This window comes from Protopterus annectens, chromosome 12.part0 (assembly GCF_019279795.1).
Source record: "Protopterus annectens isolate FY-2018-M chromosome 12.part0, PAN1.0, whole genome shotgun sequence".
Lineage (NCBI taxonomy): Eukaryota > Metazoa > Chordata > Ceratodontiformes > Protopteridae > Protopterus > Protopterus annectens.
The window spans coordinates 332,071,554-332,091,330 of NC_056746.1; the positions used below are offsets into that span (position 1 = coordinate 332,071,554).

At 41.6% G+C, this 19,777-nt stretch overlaps 1 protein-coding gene across 3 annotated transcripts in view; it reads left to right on the forward strand.

Annotated features, from left to right (window-relative positions):
- ARHGAP17 (Rho GTPase activating protein 17) overlaps window positions 1-19,777 on the forward strand; it is a 1,246,301-nt gene that overhangs the window by 931,137 nt on the left and 295,387 nt on the right. For 2 of the 3 annotated variants that reach the window (XM_044089406.1, XM_044089407.1), the window contains exon 17: window positions 6,149-6,394. The exons of the other annotated variant lie outside the window; for it this stretch is intronic. In XM_044089406.1, coding sequence (XP_043945341.1) covers window positions 6,149-6,394 — 246 coding nt within the window. The remainder of the gene's footprint in view (window positions 1-6,148; window positions 6,395-19,777) is intronic. 3 annotated transcript variants of the gene reach the window in all.

Consider the following 19,777-nt stretch of genomic DNA (forward strand, 5'->3'; position numbering starts at 1 on the left):
TTGGCCTGTACTTCAGAGAAGTAGATGCCAAACAAGAGTGGTCCCAGGACTGAACCCTGAGGTACTCAACTTGTCTGGAGCTGGATTTGAAGTCGGCTACTTTTACAGTCTGGGTTCTGTCAGTAAACCAGTTGGCAACCCATCGAGTGACATAGGGATTTATGCCTAGCTTAGTAAGTTTATCTATGATTCCAGAGTGGCGGATGGTGTCGAAGGCCTTGGCGAGGTCCAGATAGGCTGTGTGGACCGCCCTACCCTTGTCCACAGCTCTGGAGACTGATTCGAAGAAGTCAAGTCAGATTAAGGAGACAAGATCGGCTCTTCACAAACCCAAACTGGGTGGAGTCCAGCGTTTGAAGGTTGCCAATGTCTTTGTTTATAAGTTATATGATGATGTGTTCCATGCCCTTGCAGATTAGGCTTGTCAGACTGATGGGACGGTAGTTCCCGGGATCCAAGGCGGATCCTCCCTTGTGGAGCGAGATAACTGTAGCTGTGCACCACTCAGTGGGCATGAAGCCTGAGGTGAGGCTATGATTAAACATGACACTTAGGTGAGGTGCCAGTTTATTTTGTAGTTCATGTAGTACACAGCCTGGGATGTCATCTGGTCCCATGGATGCTGTATTCTTAGCTTTGAAGAGTGCGGTTTCTACCTGTGTGGCCGTGATTATCAGAATTTGGCAATCTTTTGGTATTGAGATGGGCCCTGTAAGGGGTGGGGGGGGGTGAAGTTGGCACTAAATCGATCTGCCAGGATATTGGCTATATCCTTGGGATGAGTATATTTAATGCCATTCTGTTGTAGCTACTTTTAATAGTAATTTTGAATTGAACTGAAAAATATGGATCACATTGCATTTGATTATCAATTGACTGTTTTGTTGCTGAGTTTTAATAGATAAGTGCAGGGTCACATATTTCTTGTGTTTTTGTTCATGCAGTTTCTTTGGTAACTCGGGTGTTGATGAATGCTGGTGTCACCCAAAATGTCATGGCATGTGACTTTTGCACACGTGAAATAGATCTGCCATCACTGCTTTACACAGTATGGGCTTTATTTTTCTGTTTGGGAGCAGTGGGAAGTGAGTGCCTTCACTTTTGAGCCTTGTTTTCTAGACTTTACCCTGTACTTGCTTGCTCATCAAGAGTGTGAGCATGAGCATGATAGCAACTGCTGTTTACAGAAAGGGTGTATCCATCTCTCTACCTGAAGGCTGTGTTTACCATGTTTGAAACTGTGTAGCCTTTCCAGCAGCCAGAGATATTAAACATCATTATGGAATACCACTTTCTAAGTGGTTCATCATTTTATTGATTCTAATCAAAGGCAAGTTTTCATACCTTTTATTAAGATTTTCCCATTCCAGGGATTTTGTAGCGATTTCAGGACTGAGTCTCTTTCAGGAGTTTGAACTTCATAGTAGCCCTAAGATATCATCTCCTCTGGTCAGGCTGTATACATTAGTTATTCAGAGGTTCTTTTAAAGCTCAGTGGAAGAAAACAAACTCATGAGCTGTTGTGCTGTCTTACAGGTGTAAGGAGTGTGCTGGTGTGAAACTTTTAAGGTTACAACTCCCCCTGTAAATTTCTTTTTGGAAGGTGATCCTACCTCAGGAGCATTCAGACCCAGGGGCATATGCAGCGTCTCTGTGTGTATTCTGCATGTGTAAGTTGTTAGAGGTTTGAACTTTTCCTAAGGCTCTTCTTGCCTTTCTTCCCCTCCTAAATGAGGGGAAGGCTGTTGGTCCAGACAATAGTCTTTTAGTGATCACATTAACAAGCAGTTTATTGTGCATTCATATCTCCTTTATCAAAATAATGTGGCCTTTTAGCAGTAGACAGTAATACACTGTTTGACAAACAGGGGGTTCCTCAGCACATTCTGCTTCTTGGTAGACTGCCTGTGCAGATTCAACACAGTGAAACAAGAATGGGAAACATTTAGCTGTGTTGTGAATTAGGATTTACAGGTCTAGAACAGGCGACATATGGATCTGTCTGCCAGGACAGTCTGAGCAAAACTGCAGACGTGCTGTAGGACATGATGGTGTCTTGTTAAACATCTTGTCTCTTCATGGATATAGGGGTTCATCTTTTTTCTTGGCTTCTATTCCTATCCAAGAGGTTTTTTTCTCAGTACACAAGACAGCAAGTCCAAAGATGAGTCTCAACAGTGAGATTGATGTCTGTCCGCATTGCCATTTTGAGTTGGCCTAGTATCCTGGGTCCCACTAGACCAGTTAGGTGAAGAAGCAGCAGGTTTCCTGTAGCCAGCTGTCCTTCCTCAAAAGAAGGATACAGGACTTGTATTCACCACTCTTGCCTTATAGCAAAGACAGGAATGTTAGGTGCAATGATCCTAATAGATGGCCTTGCCTGGACCGTATGTAATTGTACCATGTGCTTGTTTGCTTAATGTAGCTTGTTACAATGAATTTGGTGGGAGTTACAGCAGTAACCCAGCCATCTGCAGTATGACTTTCGTAACCCGTTCTCATCCAGTCTGCAGCCCCATTGTGTAGGTTAATAAAAGGAGAGTAGTGGGGATACTTACTGGGCATTTGGCAGTGATACAGAGCTTGAGTACAGAAGAGGCATAGCACTTGAAATAAAGGAAGAAGAAAGGAAAGTTTTCATTGCTCTCCCCACCACCACCATTAAACAAATTTGGTTTGTTCAGCTGTTGTCTCAGTTAAACATTAACCATTTCTGGATCTCTGAAGCATGCCTTTACAGAATTATGGTAGCCTATTTCATCCAGACCTCACGTTCCTGAAGTTGTTGGTATGACAGCTGACCACTTAGATTTCCATATTTTACTGATTGAATTGCTTTGCACCGTTAAAGGGTTCGTTAATTATTTTGCATGGAAATGGTCTTCATCCTGGGATACGTTTCACCTGTCAGATATGGGCTTGTCCTTTTCAATGAGCATGGTTTGCTTGTAAGCAATTTACTTGCCATGTCTGAAGGGTTATATACGCCAGATGTGATTTATTTCTTGGGAAAGATACTCTCTCTTTAAGAACATTGTTTCTGGATAGGATACAGATGATGATCTCAAGTCTGTTTTTCCTGTATTTAAGCCCTTAACACTTGATTCTTGCTCAGTTAAAGGTTTTGTCATTAAAAGTGCCATTTCTGGCAGCAGTTACTTCAACATGCAGAATTTTAATTTATTTTTGTTTGTATTTCATTTTTGTACATCATGATGATATAGTACTTTGTGTAAAACTAAATGTCTTCTCAAAGTGGCTTTGGAGATCGTGCTTAACGGAGACATGAGTTTGTTGGTCTTTTTAGCTTGGCAAGACAAGTTAACAGAAAGTTCATCCAGATATTTTGGATATTAGAAGAGCCCCAAGATGTGTTTTGTACAGCTGAGCTATGGCAGACTTAAACAGCTGTTTGTATACTTTGCTGTTAACTGGGTTGGCAAGTAAGTGAGAAAACAATGTTTGCATGGTTGTCTCATTGCATGACCCTTTCCTGTACTTGCCTGTAGGTTAGCTGCTTACTTCAGATAATATTAGTCTTGAGATTTTGAGTATATCTAACTAGTCTAAACTCCAGAACTTCATCTTTATTTAGTTTAGTCAGTCCAGAACCAGCATTAACTTTGGCAGGACATTCCTGAAACTGCTAGGAAAATATTAAAATCCATTATGGATTATAAGAATCTGCTGGGTGAGAATGCCTCAGAGAGGACAGGTTATTGTGTTAGATGTCAACTATAATTTAGGGTTTTAAAACCATTTCAGTCAGGAGTCTACCCTGTCACAATCTTTCACCTTTAGGGAGTGATTGAGTTGCCTACAATCTTTCACCTTTAGGGAGTGATTGAGTTGCCTACAATCTTTCACCTTTAGGGAGTGATTGAGTTGCCTTTGCTGCATTTTTGTTTTCTCTTTGCTTCTCTTCAGCTATCTCTCTTAGCAGGAAGGAACAAGTAGGCCAGTACTTGTCCTCCTAAGTAAATCTACCTTAACTTTATCTTGAAAGGTGCTGGAAAGCTGGTCAAGTAAGGAATTGTTTGGGAACTCGTTCTAGGAGAGCTTCACATGCAAAAGTGATGGATGTACAGCTGAATAAATGCCCAATGGCTAAGGTGCTGTTAAAATTCCAACTTTAGGGTAGGCACAAATGCAGCATCCGTTTAACTTCACATGTGGCCACATGGGGTTTGTTTGCACTTTATACCCCTAAAATGATGTAATTTGCCTTCTGCAACTTGCTTTGGCAGTCATTCTGGGTTTACTGCGGTACTAAATTAAATTAAATATTAAATAGGTTAGTACTAGGCTAACTGTTCTTGCGAGCAATTTTAATCCTAGCCAGTTATCCCCTGTGAGATTCAAACCCTGTATCTTGTGGTTGTAAGGCAAACACCTTAACCATTAGGCCACCCTCCCAACCCTGATTTGGTTAAATACAGGTTACACAAATGTGTGTATACCTATTCATTCGGATTTGTATCGATTTGTATGGTATGCCGTTTCTGTATCTATGCCACTTTTGCCTCATTACTTATCTCAAAATGGCTTTTTGGATCACTGCACGTTCCTTGTTAAAGTATGTAAAGTAAAAGGATATGTGTATTTTCATTAATGAATTTTCTGTTAAATGGCTTTAAGTAATTAAAAACATTGCAATCTCAGATGGCTTGTAAGTTATGAAATAAATTCTCATAATAAGACGTCAGTTGAAATATGCTCATCCCAGAGGGCATACTGTAATTCACAGTGTAGCTAACACAGTGAGCAAAACTAATGTCGGAGTTTTCTCCATTTGATAGAAATATGTTGGATGTGCGCCACGGCAAATTTTATTTTTAGTTAAATATGTAACAGACAAGTAAATTCATTGGTGAAATACATGGCCTTTTCAGGCATTACTAGGTTAATGTCATATAATAAGCGCAAAGACTGGAAGTGGAAACAGTGACCACATGAGCCTGTCTGAAGGAAGGTGTGCTTCAATGACCATCAGTCCACCTGGGAAGTATTAATGCTAGGTATCTTGTGGCATTTTCAGGTGCCTTGCTGTCGTAAATAGCGTTTGAGAACAAAATGTTAATACATAAACCATGTTTAACTCTCTTGCTCAGATAAAGAGGTATGTTTAATCACTTCAGGTGCTTTGATATGCAATATCTCATCCCTCTCCTTGACTGGCTTGTTTGGCTATCAGGTTAGCAGGAAACTAGGTTAACTTAGTAGCCCAGGCACTGCCAGACTGCCCATCCTGAAAAAGCGAAACTGTTGTCCACTTCAGTGTCGCTTCTGTTTTCTTACTGTTCTGTAGAGTAAGTACTGCTGTGTATATTCTCTTCAATAGCAAATCCTCCTGTCCATTTCAAGCATAGTTGAGTTACTTTTAGAACATGTACTGCTGTTGCTTTACAAGATTTTAGTATAATAAGGTTACTACTGCTTGAATGCGTCTAGTCTGATGATAATCCCATGTTTAAATTTCATTTAGAGGGTGGGGAGGTTGTTTGCATATGTAGGAGACCGTCAGTGGCAAGCAAGTTGCATAACAGAGTGAACTGTGTAATAGGATGTAGAAAGTTCTTGTTTAGAGAGGTGCAGAAAATACTTATCATAGAGCAGTGGTGCATTACAGTGGTTAGTTGATATGCATTTTTGGCCAGCAGAAAAATTAAAATAATTAAATAACTTTATATTCTGCTGTCTTTCAGATGAGTAATCTGCTGCCATTCATCATGTTTCAAATTTGATTTCTTTGGAAGTGATTAGATTGCCACCAATATCACAGTACATAATGTCTTTAGGATTTTTAGACCTTTTCTTATCTGAAACCTTTAGGCTGTTATGTAACTACAGTCTTTCTCAGCAGTTCTGGTGGGTGCTTAACAGTACTTCTCGAAGAAATGAGAAGGGTCCATTTCTAGTTCATTTCTACTGTGTTTTCACTATTATGCACCAGAATGTTATCATTTCAGCACACCAGTATGTCTAAATTTGCAGAGCTTTGTTTGTTTCCAATGCAGTTGTTGCATTGTGCATTAAATAAGTACATTCAGCTTGTGTCTGCTGTACTGTAGCAATGTTTGCATGGGTACTTGTATTTTTTTTTTGATGGCTTGCATGGTGTTATGTTTTCCCTGTCTTCTTCCTGTAGCATGGGTTACTACAAGTGTGTGGAGCACCAGGGCAGTCTTCGTAGAGGTGGCACTCTTAATAGGAAACATACTTCCCCACCTTTCCAGCCTCCACTTCCACCTGCCGAAGCTCAGGTACATGCTCAGCCTTCAGCAGAGCAGCAGGCACAGGGTCTTGCTGTAGATACAAGTCTTGCAGTTGCTGCTTTTGCACCAGTTACAAATGCAGCTGAGCAGACACAAAACCAAGCAAGTGATGACAACAGGTAAGGAATAAAGCTTTAAACTGATGATGCTGTTTGAAATATTAATTTTGTAATGACTAGGCTGATTGTAGTTTTGCAGCTTGAGTATTTAGATATTTCTGTTTTGAAAGACTTGGTCTGCATTTTCAGCTGAATATGACAAAATATGCTACGTGGAGAAAAGAAGATTAAAACAATGTCTCAAAATGTCACTGATTTCATTATCATTTTTAAGAGTTTTTTGGTATAGTAGTTCTACATATAACTGTGCTTTCATTCACTTTTTGTAGTTATTTTTGGCCTCTCTGTCTCTGTGATCACTGAGCCGCATCCCCTCTAGATGCACTTATTTTCTTTCTTTTCCTGACAGCCAAGGATTCTGGCCAAAAGAAATGAGAACCAAGAATCTTGGCCGTCTGCCAACTCGGAGTGAGGAGATTTTACATGCCTCTAATAAGTTTCCCTTTGTTTGCCAGTAGGCACCGTGCAGTCCCTGTAGTTGCAGGACAGAGTGCAGGTATGTGCTTTGAGACACACACACACTCAGACACACACGATGCCTATGTAGAGTGCTATGTACTCTTTGGTCGTCCTGCACTCCCTTCCCACCCTGCATGCATGGAAGAGACACTTGGGGGTTTCCCCAGACATCAGTTCTTTACTGGGCCATGAACCAGCCCACTCTTGCTGAAATGGGTGAATCTGCATGTTCTGTTCGCTGTCATCCCTGTCCTTGACGGGCTTCTTCAGCTATCGGGTTAGCTGGAAAACAGGTTAACTGAGTTCATTTAGCAACCCAGGCACTGCCAGCTTGCCCATTCTTAGAAGGGGAAACAGAGTTGTCCACTTCAGTGCTTATTCCAACTCTTCACTGAGAATAGAGCATGCAGCACTCGGACCCAGGATGTGTACTTTGCTTTTTCAATCTGCTGCAGTGCGTTAGCTTTTTAGAAGTGAGCATATAAGTGTGCTTTGCATGCTTTAAAGGGGAAGGGAATGCAGGCCTTTGTGAATGTGAGTTTACACTTCAGCCATGGTGGGAGGAAGACTTTGGCCATGAAGCAGGAAAGAAAGTGATGACTTCCTAGATAAGACTCCCATGAACAACTGTCTCCCTAAGAAGAACAAATGGGCTAATGTTTGGTAGTTATTTAAAGTTAAAAATAATTCTTTGAAACAAAAACAAAGTAATCTGGTGGTAGTCATGATTCCATCACAGTATACAAAAGAGCAAGTTATTCTTAATCCATTTGCCTTGTTTATTTATTTTTAGTTAGCTTGTTTTATTTGCAGTTTTGATGTACTGAGCAGAAGACAGAACTGGAGTAAAAGGCAGATTAAAAGATCCTCATATTAGTATTGGTATTTATTTTAAAGAGATCCGTTTGTTAAATTGTATAACATCCTGTACAAGTTTGTTATTTAACATTTAAAAATGTGTAATTGAGTGTTGTGATTATTTTTTACTTTATTTGCCACACCCAGATTAAGTTGTTTTGATGTCATGTAAGCATGACCAGACCCTTTGGGAACCAGACATTTTAAGACTGTATCCAGCCTAAATCCTGGTTATGTATGGCACCATGAGCTTCTACTGTACTAGATAAAAGTATTTATAACAGCATTATGGTTAAGGTCTCTAGCTCTCATACACAAGGTACAAGGTTCAGTCTTGACTTCCGGCCATTTCCTGCATGGAGTTGTCATGTTCTCCTTGTGTCTGTATAGGTTTCCTCCCACCTTCCCATAAAAACATACCGAGTGCTTCTTCCTCAAACTTGCCTGAGAATGGAGTTGTGGGCAGCAGCACAGACTCTAGATAGTGCCTGTTGGGGGAAGAATTATATAAGCCAAACTGCTATGAGTATCAACTGTGGTGCACAGTGTCCTATAGATAGTGGAACCCTGATCACAAACTGCAAACCCATTCGACTGTGTGAAAGTTGGCTCTAGGTGATTTGGTCCGTTTGGCTAATGTTGCCAAAAAATGGGCATGGGTGTCTGCTAGTGATATGTGGGTAGAGGACACTGCCTGCTCTGACCTATGTAAGGGACCAATGGTAACAGATGGAGGGGTCTTTTTCCCTCTGTTGGCCAGTGTGTGCCTGCCATAAAGCCCAGCAGTTCTGAGGCAGTAAGCTAATGGCAGGCCAATGTTTAGTTGTCCAGCTTGGGTTATGTGGAAGAGCTATCCGTGAAAGGTGGACGTAAAACCAATTAACATGTCAAACAAGAATTGCTGCACTCAGTATAGGTTCACTGACAGGAAGAAGCTTGGAGGTGAATGACATGATAGAAAGAACATGGACATTCTCTGTATCCAGGAGACATGATGGAAAAGGGACAGTGCAGTAAAGCTACTTGGATTGGGATCCAGAGTCTACTACTCATGAGAAGTTCAGAATAAAAAATGGTGTGGGAATTGTGGTTAGGGAGAGGCTTCAGAACACATTGAAGAATATCATTAGTGACACAGCAGTCAGACTCCATTGCAAGCATAGGGGGAGATTCATAATGTTAGCCTATGCACCACATCAGGGCTGTGACCTCAAGGAAAACAGTACATTTAGGAAGCATTTGCAGGACATTTTCAGCTGGAGTTGCTAGTAAGGGACCTGAATACACATATCGGAATTGACAGAACAGGATATGAAGACTGCCATGATCCACATGGGTGGGGCAGCATAAATAAAGGAGAGGCCATTCTTGACTTTTGTCCAACAGATAGCTTGATGATGGCCGAAGCCTGGTTCAGAAAGAGCGACAGTCACAAGATCACATAGTAGAGTGGCCAACATTTAACTCTGGTAGACTTCTTCCTAATAAGGAAAGGGCACTGAGGTAGAATCAGTGATTGCAAAGTTATCCTCAGCAAAACAGGTGGCCCACAGCATAAACCACTAGTTGCCACAGTCTGCTACAAGCAGAGGTCAGAGATGGCTGTAAGGTTAAGAAAAACTAGGCTGAAAACCTGGACTTTGATTGGAGAGAAAATGCAAAAGCTAAAGGTGAAGAAGAATGGCAGTGCCTCAGAACAGCATGTATGAGGTCTATAGAACAGATATGCAGCCGAACCAGTTATGGAAATAAGGTACGTAGGAAAGCTGGCTGTGGAATGCAGTTCAAGAAATTATCAAAAGAAAGGAGGAGTGCAGGAAAATGTGGGAGAAAAGACAGACCAGACTGAGAATACTGGTTGGCTAGCAAAGAGGCTAAGAGAGCAGTTGCAGTAGCAAAGAACAAGGAATTAGACACGCACACTACCGACTTCTGAAAAGTGACCCAGTAGATAACACACACAAACTTTCCCAGATTTGCAGATCAGTCTGAAAGATGAAGTAGTCATCGGACACCCTTCATAAGAGATGCCAACAACGACCTGCTGTCCGTTCCACAGGACATGAAAGGCAGATGGCAGGAGCATTTTCAGCAACTTTTGAATGAAGAAAACTCCACAGAACCTGTACAGCCTCAGGCCCAACCTACAGTGAAAGAAAAGGAGGAGCCCACCGTAGAAAAAGAAAGGATAGCACTAAGGAAAATGAAGTCAGGAGAAAGCAGCAGGTCAGATGAGGTCACTCTGCAGATATGATCAATATAGTAGGTGAATTGGGGAGAAATGGCTCCTGAGGGTAATCCTAGCAGTATGGAGAGAGAGGAGTATCCCAGATGACTGGAGAATAAGTGTACAAGAACAAAGGGGACATTCACAACTGTGAGCTGTCTAGAGGTATCAAACTCCTGCCACACTGTATGGAAGTTCTGGAGAGGGTGATTGTTAAACTAGTACTCAGACTAGTAGAAAGTCAGATGGTAGACAAGCAGGTCAGATTCAGATCAGGATTCAGCACAGCTGAGAAGAGCTGGAGATGTGGAAAGAGTCCAACTTGGGCATTTCTAGACTTGGCGAACGCATATGACAAGGTCACATGAAAGCTGATTTGGGCAGTCCTGTGATGGTTCGAAGTCCAAGAAACATTAGTAGATGCTGTGTACAAGGATCCAATGACTCAATTACGAACAGTGTTCGGTGTCAGAGGAGTTCTAGTGTGAGTGGATGTGCATCAGGGTTCAGCTCTGAACCCACTGCTGTTCATACTGGTGATGGGCTACATTAGCAAGCAAGTCGGATGGGACAGATCAACAAAGTTGCAGTACGCAGATGATCTGGCATTACAGGCAGACTCTGAACAAGAACTTCAGGAAAGAATATCGGAATGGACTGTGCAAAACTGAAGGTGCGTGGGATAAAAAGTTGTAATAGCACCAAGTGTGGGAAATAGAAGAAGCTGAGAATTGAAATAGAACATATGTAAACAGCTTCATTAACTTTGGCGGGCTGATTGAGGAGAAAGGAAGTCTAAATGATGATGTCAAAGCTCGAGTCAGAGGGACTGTAGCCAAGAGGTGCAGATGTCCGGCGTGTTGTGAATGAAAGAAAAATGCCATAAAAGCTGACAAGTAAGGTGTGCAAAACAGTGGTGTGACCAGTATTGCTATATGGTACATTAATCTGAGCAGTGAAGCAAAGCAGCTGAGGAAGCTAGTAGTGATGGAGATGAAGTGCATGAGAATGGGGGTGGTAGGATGCAGTCTGTGGAACAGCCAAAAAAATGACATCAGCGTAGAAGCCCAAGTAGCTCGAATTGCAGAGAAAGTTAAGAGAACAGTTTACAGTGGTTCAGGCAGGTGCGCAAGAAAGCTTGAAGACAGTCTGGTGAAGATGATTTAGGACAGACAGAAACAAGGCAAGATGAAACAAGGGCATCCAGGAAAGAGAATGGATGGTTATGTGAAAGAAGGTCTGCAGCAATCAGGCATGGCCGTCATAAAAAGTAGGAGAAGGGCAATGAATAGAGCAAGATTGAGACAATTGATGTGATGCTGGTCCATTGTAGAAAATGGGAAAGGGGGGTGCTGCTGATGATTTCTAACTGTCTATTGGATCTTCCATTGTTACACCTCTACTGTTGCATGCCCTTTTTGTTAATATAATCATTTGGCTGTAGATAATTTCCCCTTCCACTGTTAAAGATGTTTCTCTCTTTTTATTGTAATGATTTTTGTATTAGGCAACTCCATTTCAGGTATAGAACAAAAAGTGTAGTTGCATAATCACAGTTTGAAAGTTTGGGGGGAGGGGGGATGTTGTAGCAGTTAGTAAGGACTTGGAGCCACAAGGACATGATCCTGTGCACATGGTTGAGAGTTTCCATTATGTTCCTTAACATACAGACACCGTAAAGCCTAACTAATTTTGTGGATGTTCTTCGTGTTTCACTGTTGCAGTCATCACATTTGGGTTATCTGCTTGCAATAGCCCTCAGTCGGCCTGATTAACAAAGTCTTGGGTCCTGCATCGGTTGCTGTCTCTTCTTCTGTGATGTCAGGTCGTCAGGGGTATGAAACATGCAGCCAATGCCATTACATCAGTCTTTCTTGCCGTGCGGTGCCCGAAGCAGAAGCAGTTCGCAAGTGCCGGTAGGCCGACTCCTGAAATTTTCGTTTTTGGGTTTCAGAACCGAAGTCTTCAACTAAAGCTAAGTACCCCGTTTGGGAAATTTTTTCTTGCTCCTTACCTATGTCAGTAAAAGTTAATTACATTTCTTGTGGAAAGCAAATACCTCACAAAGATTTTCATTCATACTGTATTCCTTGCCTAGGCCCTGACCACGACATACCTTGCTGTTGGTTTTGTGCCTTATTTAATCAACACACTGTCCATCGTCTGTATATTTTCACCTCTAAAAATTTCGGTTCTCTGTTCAATTATCCAGAAATGTCATTGGTTAGCCATCCGACTACCGGTATTCTGAAAAAACACAAAGATAAAGACAGAGACAGGCTGCCTAGGTCCAAAGCTCCCGACGATACTTATCCTACGCCAGTCGCCAGTTTGCCGGTACTCAGTGAGGCGCTTTCGCAGCCCCTGATACCTGCTACTTCTGATTCACAGGTCTCTACTGAGACCCATTCGGAGCCCAGTATGCCACGAGATGCTTCAACTGTGGAACCTGTGGATGTCTCTACCTTGGATGGGTCCGGAGCCACTGCAGGCACCGGCTTCTGAGGGTGTATTCAGGCCTACGGACTTGCATATTAAACAGATGCCTCCTTCTTCTTTAAGGCCTAAACCTCGAACCATGCCTAAAAAACTGAAGCCCAGGCCTCTATGCCTAAAAAACATATAAGAATGGCTGAAGATCTTATAACTCTAATAAGGGGAAGCCAACCACCCCCTTCTAAGAGACCTAGGACTAAATTTGTTTATGAATCTTCTGACCAGGATTCTGATTTTTCTTATTCTTCTGATGATCTGGATTTACCCTTATCTACTTATAAGGATTCTGATGCAGAGGACTATATTCCCTCTGCTTCCCCTCCAGAGGATTTTTCTTTTGGTGAAACCTTGCACACTCTAAGGGAGCATTTCCACTGGGAAAGCCAGGATTTTTCTGATTCTAAAAAGAGGCTTAGGGATTTTTTATTCCTGCCTCAGCATATGCCTTTGGCTATACCTCCTGTACTAGACATTGTTGATGGCTTTTCGGAATCTAGTTTGGCCCCTGATTCATTGCCTCCTGCTCCCAGAAAACCTGATGGATATTACAGGGTTTCTGATTCTCACAAGTTCCTTTTTACAAATCCTATAGTGGATCCAGAGACTATTTCGCAGGGACCCAAGGGCATTAAGGCTTCTACTGTTAAAAGTCGTACCCCTTCTGATAAGAGATTCTAGGGCGCTGGATAGATGGGGTAAGAAGGTTTACACTTCTGCAACCTTGGCCATTAGGGCCTTAAAGCTGTCAGTTTCATATGTTAAAGTATCAACAACATGTTATTGGATTGCTTAAACAGAAAATGTTGATTCCCGACTGTACTGAAAATAAAGAATTACAGAATTTAATGCATTCTGCTGAACAGGTTGGAAAACATACTTTGCAATGTGGATTTGATTCATTAGAGGCCTGTGCTTGGCATAAGGAGCAATCTTTGCCTGATCATGTTAAAGCTAAACTGTTGGATGCTTCCTTAAATCAGGACCGCCTGTTTGGCAACAAAGCTGAGGAAGTTCTTAAAAAGATGGAAGATAAAGCTAAATCTATGCAAACTGTTTAAGATTTCTTACAAGTTCAGCCTCCAAGATTTAGTAGGCATTGGCCCTCTAAGAATTGGTCCTTTCTGGCCCTTTCCAGGTCTTCTCAATCCAAACCCAGACACAGCAGAAACCCCAAGTTTCAGTCCCAGGGTACACACAAGACTAAGCAGTGGGGGTCTTCCACATCCAAATCTGGGAGTAGTAAGACTCCCCCCTATGGAAAACTGTCTCAATGACTTGCTTTTAAAACTTCCAAGCACTTCTCAACTGAATGCTCCTTTAGGTGGAAAGATTGGTCTGCAGGTGAAAAACTGGGAACTCATTACCCAGGACAAATGGATTTTAAATAGTGTCCCAAAGGTACAGATTTCACTTCCACACGTTACCAACACCAAGCAGGTGGCCAAATCTACCCCCAAATCAGTGGGCAGAGGCCCAAAAGCAAGTAATTTCTCTCTTAAGCATGGGGGCTATTCAGTTGGTACCAGAAGAAAAAAAGGGATAAGGTTTCTATTCAAGACTTTTCCTCGTACCCAGAAAAGACAATTCATGACATCCTGTACTGGACCTTTCTACTCTAAACACCTTTTTGGTGATTCTAAAATTCAAATGCTGACTCTTCACCAGTTGCTTCCTATGCTAGGCAAAGATGCCTGGTTGGCAACACTAGATTTAAAAGAAGCGCATACCTGCGCATCCCTATCCAAGGAATCTTGCAGAAGATACCTGCGCTTCAAAGCAGGCTACACACATTATCAGTTCTCTGCACTGCCCTCATCTACTGCGCCCAGGGTATTCACAAAGTGCCTAGCTCCAGTCATTGCATTTTGCAGGCAAAAAAGTATTCAAATATACCCATACCTGGAAGATTGTCTAATTCAGGCACAAAGCCAGGACATACTTTTGAATCATCTGGCCTTTGTACAAAAGGTGTTGACTTGTCGGAGGTACACAATAAACGAAAAGAAATCACAGCTGTGGTACCCTGTCAACAACTTGTATTCCTGAGAGCAAGCTTGAATACAACTTCCCAGATGGCTTTCCTCACTCTAGAGAAACAGATTCATTTGACAATGTACTTCAAACAGGTGGCCACAAAAACCCTGTTCTCTGCAAGGCAAATACTGCAAGCCTTTAAGGTTCATGGCCTCCTGCATTCTTCTAATTCCATATGCAAGACTGCATATGAGGAAACTACAGTGGTATCTAAAAAGCCTATGGTGTCAGCATTCTCAGAATCTAAAAGGAAGGATTCCTATCATACCTTGCCTACGCCTAGAGTTCCTTTGGTGGGCAGAGGCCTGCCACCAAAACAAGGGACTACCATTCACATTACCCCCTGCTGCCCAAACCCTAACAGATGCATCAGACTATGCATGGTGGGGGGCTCACCTGGCAAGGAAGTGCATTCAGGGCAAATGGAACCCAAGTCAAATGCACCTGCATATCAGTCAAAAAGAAATGTTAGCTGTACAGAATGCTCTGACAGCCTTCAAGGACCACATTCTTCCAGGACAACTATTGGTAAAGACGGACAACACCACTGTTATGTGGTACATAAACAAGCAGGGGGGTACACATTCTTACCCCCTCTGCAGATTAGCCATGGCATTGTGGAACACAGCCTTAAGCTACTAAGTGAATCTACAAGCTCAATTCCTGCCAGGAAATCTAAATACACTGGCAGACGGACTAAGTAGAAACCTCATGGACCCACACGAGTGGAAACTGAAACCAAGGATTTTCAACATGTTGACAGGCAAATGGGAGAGCCCAGATATAGACCTGTTTGCCTCCCTCCAGAACTATCAATTGGACACATTTTGCACAAGGATTCCCCACGAACAAGCTTGGAAAGTGGATGCTTTGTCCTTCAGCTGGAAAAACCTATCAGTTTATGCCTTTCCTCCTCTGCCTCTGCTCTCCAAAGTACTAGTAAAGATCACAGGATAAGCCAAGAATTATTTTGATTGCAACAGACTGGCCACACCAGCACTGGTACCCCCTCTTGCGCAGTGTGTCACAGTTGGCTCCATGACACCTGCCTCGGACTCCTGCCCTGTTGTCTCAGCAGGAGAACCAGATTCTGCACCCTCCGCTTCAAACACTGAACCTAGCAGCCTGGCTAATTACCTACAAACCAAAAGACAGCTGATTCACCCAGGCTAACACTGTGCTGAAAAGCAAATAAACTGTCTGTGCACTCCAGTAATAAAAGTTCTGTTAAAATCCAGAATTTAATGAAAAGAATGAAATAAAACAAAATAAGAACAAAAATAATAAAAATTAAGTCCCTTGTCCAACGATAAGCGCTTTCGAATAATTCTTCTTCAGATCGTATAATCAAATGGAACATTCATCTGTATATATAAGCCAGTCAAAATTATTCACCCAATGAGAATATCAACACCAAGGTTCCAGCCAATCCATGTTTGGATTTCTCCATCTGATTTGCATAAACTGGGTTAACAATCCCATTTTCTAAATGGATGCCTCACACAGCTTGCTAATGTTCAGTACTAATGAAATATGCAAAGTAGGTGATGTTAGTAACCAATAGCACTTCCAAAAGAAGTAACAGATGAAGCAGCTAGCTTTCATGCATACTTAGAAGCGTGCTTCACACTAATGTATTGGAGTCAGAATATGCAAAATAGGTGAACTAAACAGCCAATAGTGGCTTCCAAAAAACAGCAAAAGACAAATCTGCTAGCCTTCATGTATTCTTATTAAAAAACTTGTCAAATAATCCCAAAAGCAGTTCTTTACATATTTCTAATATTCAATAAAGAAAAAATGGCACGAACAATAAATGGATGATCTAAGTAGCCAATATATATTATATTTTTTTGCCATCCCCATCATTGGACATCAGAGATATGTGAAAAACTTCTTTTGGGTTAATTAGATTAAAAAAAAGAAGTTTCGTAATAGGAATTTATGAAAGTCAGCAGATTTGTTTTTTGTCGCTCCTTGGAAGCCACCATTGGCTACTTAGATCATCCATTTATTGTTCGTGCCATTTTTTCTTTATTGAATATAAGAAATATTTTCAATAAGAATACATGAAGGCTAGCAGATTTGTCTTTTGCTGTTTTTTGGAAGCCACTATTGGCTGTTTAGTTCACCTATTTTGCATATTCTGACTCCAATACATTAGTGTGAGGCATGCTTCTAAGTATGCGTGAAAGCTAGCTGCTTCATCTGTTACTTCTTTTGGAAGTGCTATTGGTTACTAACATCACCTACTTTGCATATTTCATTAGTACTGAACATTAGCAAGCCGTGTGAGGCATCCATTTAGAAAATGGGATTGTTAACCCGGTTTATGCAAATCAGATGGAGAAATCCAAACATGGATTGGCTGGAACCTTGATGTTGATATTCTCATTGGGTGAATAATTTTGACTGGCTTATATATACAGATGAATGTCCCATTTGATTATACGATCTGAAGAAAAACTATTCGAAAGCGCTTATCGTTGGACAAGGGACTTAATTTTTATTATTTTTGTTCTTATTTTATTTCATTCTTTTCATTAAATTCTGGATTTTAACAGAACTTTTATTACTGGATTGCACAGACAGTTTATTTGCTTTTCAGCACAGTGTTAGCCTGGGTGAACCAGCTGTCTTTTGGTTTGTGGATTATTTATTGGACAGTTCACCGCAGCAAAGGGGATATCTCTTCATTTCTTTTGGCTAATTACCTAATCTCTCGTTTACCATCCCTCAGTAAACTGGTGATGGATATCATTTTATAGGCAAGGAGGCCTTGTACAAGAAAATCTTATGCTGCAAAATGGAAAAGATTCTGTGCCTGGAGCCATTCGCAAGGGATGAGCACAGCAGCACCCAATTTTCTCAGATTTTACAATACCTAACTGAGATGCTTCAAAAGGGTTTGCCCTTTTCTTCCATCAAAATACACGTCTCAGCCATTTCAGCTCATTATAACACAGAACCTCCCCTCTTCTCTCACCCACTGCTCAAGCAGTCCCTCAGAGGGGCTAAAAATTTAACGCCACCCAGGAGAGCTCCAACTACAGCTTGGGGCCTTAACTTTGTCTAGGAGAAACTCACACTTCCTCCTTTCGAGCCAGCTGCTACTGCAGATTTAAAATTTCTTTCTTGGAAAACAGCGTTCCTTTTAGCAATCACTTCAGCAAGAAGGGTATCTGAATTACAGGCCCTTACGGCGGTGGAGCCTTTCAGTATCTTTCATGTGGACAGGGTGTCCCTCAGAACCAATCCCGCCTTCATGCCCAATGTGGCATCCAGTGTGGCTCTTAATCAGTCCATTCATTTGCCAACCTTCTTTTCTAATCCACAGAACAAAAGGGAACAGATACTGCACTCCTTAGATGTGCACAGACAACTTAGATTCTACTTGGACGGGACAAAACCTCAAAGGAAATCTGAAAAACTGCTGGTGGCATTTGCTGCAGGGACAGAAGGGAAGGCTATTTCAAAGCAAACCATTTCTAAATGGATAGGCCATTTCATCCATTTCTGTTATAAGCACCATGGAAAACCTATCCCACAGGGCATCATACCCCACTCAACCAGGGCTGCATCTACCTCTCTACAGCCTTTCTCAGAGGCGACCCTACCAGGGACATCCTAGAAGCTGCTACCTGGAGTTCTGTACATACTTTCACTAAGCTGTATCCTTTGCCTATTTTCTCTAAATCCAGAGCTGGCTTTGCCACTGCAGTCTTGCAGGGCCTTATAGCTGGTCCTAATGCTATTTAAATTCATCCTCCCAACCTTAGCTTTGGGAATCTACCCAAATGTGATGACTGCAACAGTGAAACACGAAGAACATAGTACAGTTGGGTACACTTACCATAAATGTAGATGTTTAAGTGTATTCACTTTTGCAGTCCTGGTTACCCTCCTTCCAGCCCCCTGACTTCTTTTGGCTTTACCTCCACTTTCCTTTACTATGCTTAAAAGCTTTTTGGTGTATTTGCTTTTTTGTTGGAGGTATAACCTTGTATTTTTTATATATTTAATTGCCTCCCATTAGGGGGCACCTGACATCTGGGGCAAGAAAAACTGATGTAATGGCATCGGCTGCATGTTTTATACCCCTGACGACCTGACATCACGGAAGAAGAGACAGCAACCGATGCAGGACCCAAGACTTTGTTAATCAGACGGACGGAGGGCTACTGCAAGCAGATAACCCAAATGTGATGACTGCAACAGTGAATACACTCAAACATCTACATTTATGGTAAGTGTACACAACTGTGCTTTCTTCGTGCTGCTAAACTTGAGGTGACATATCAGTTTTCTTTTACCTACTCTCCAAAGGAGACCCATTATCAGATTAATTTATCTCCACTGCCAGATAAGGAAAGCAGATGAATTAGAAAGTCCACAAATAGGATGCAAATATCTGGATTGCTCTTTTTTAATTAGGTCTTCAGATTGACAGCAGATGGGAAGATTAGAAAAAATACTGTTACTCTAACAAATTGTCCACTCATGTGACTAGATCTGTATAATAAGCTCTTTTTGCTGTGAGGGATTGTAGATAGTTGTACCTCACCTTTGTTGCCGAGTATGTGTAAGTATAGTATTATGGATACTTCATTCACTCTAGAAAAGAATAATTTTTCAGAGTTCGAGGTTCAGGGTATAACTTTAATACAGAAAGACAGAAAGGAAGATATTTAAAGATGCCTTTGAGCTCTAATTTCATGGGAGAGTATTCTGATAACTTTCTGATGACCAGGTATCATATTTTTAGGAAACAAGACTGTAGAGGTACCGCCAGACATTCATTTTCCGATTGTCCTTTTACCCCGGTAAACAAATATAAAAGTAAAATAAACCTGTTGCAGGGTTTTGTGGGAACTAGAGCACTCAGTGGACACAAGCCACTGCAGGATGCACATGTGCGCTTATACACTCACGTGAGCACATACACATTCACTGTTGCTTATCATACTTGTAGTCAGATATTTCCATTTCACCTACACATTTGGGAGGAAACTGGATCTTCCATTGAAAAACAGGGAGGACATGGCTGACTCCATATAGAAGACACCCCAGCTGAGAATTAAACTGAAAAAAACAGGACTTTGAGGCATCAGTCCTAACTGTGTGGCATTGTATATCTAGTGAACACAGATTTATTTAGCAGATAAAGGCCTCTTAGTCTGTTTAGCCTGCTCATTTCCCTGTATTTTAGATAAGCTACAGATATTATTTACCCAGCAGTTTCTTCTTTTATCCATCAGTCATAGGACTTGCCTGTACATTGCTTAATCTATAATAATTTGACTCTGCTG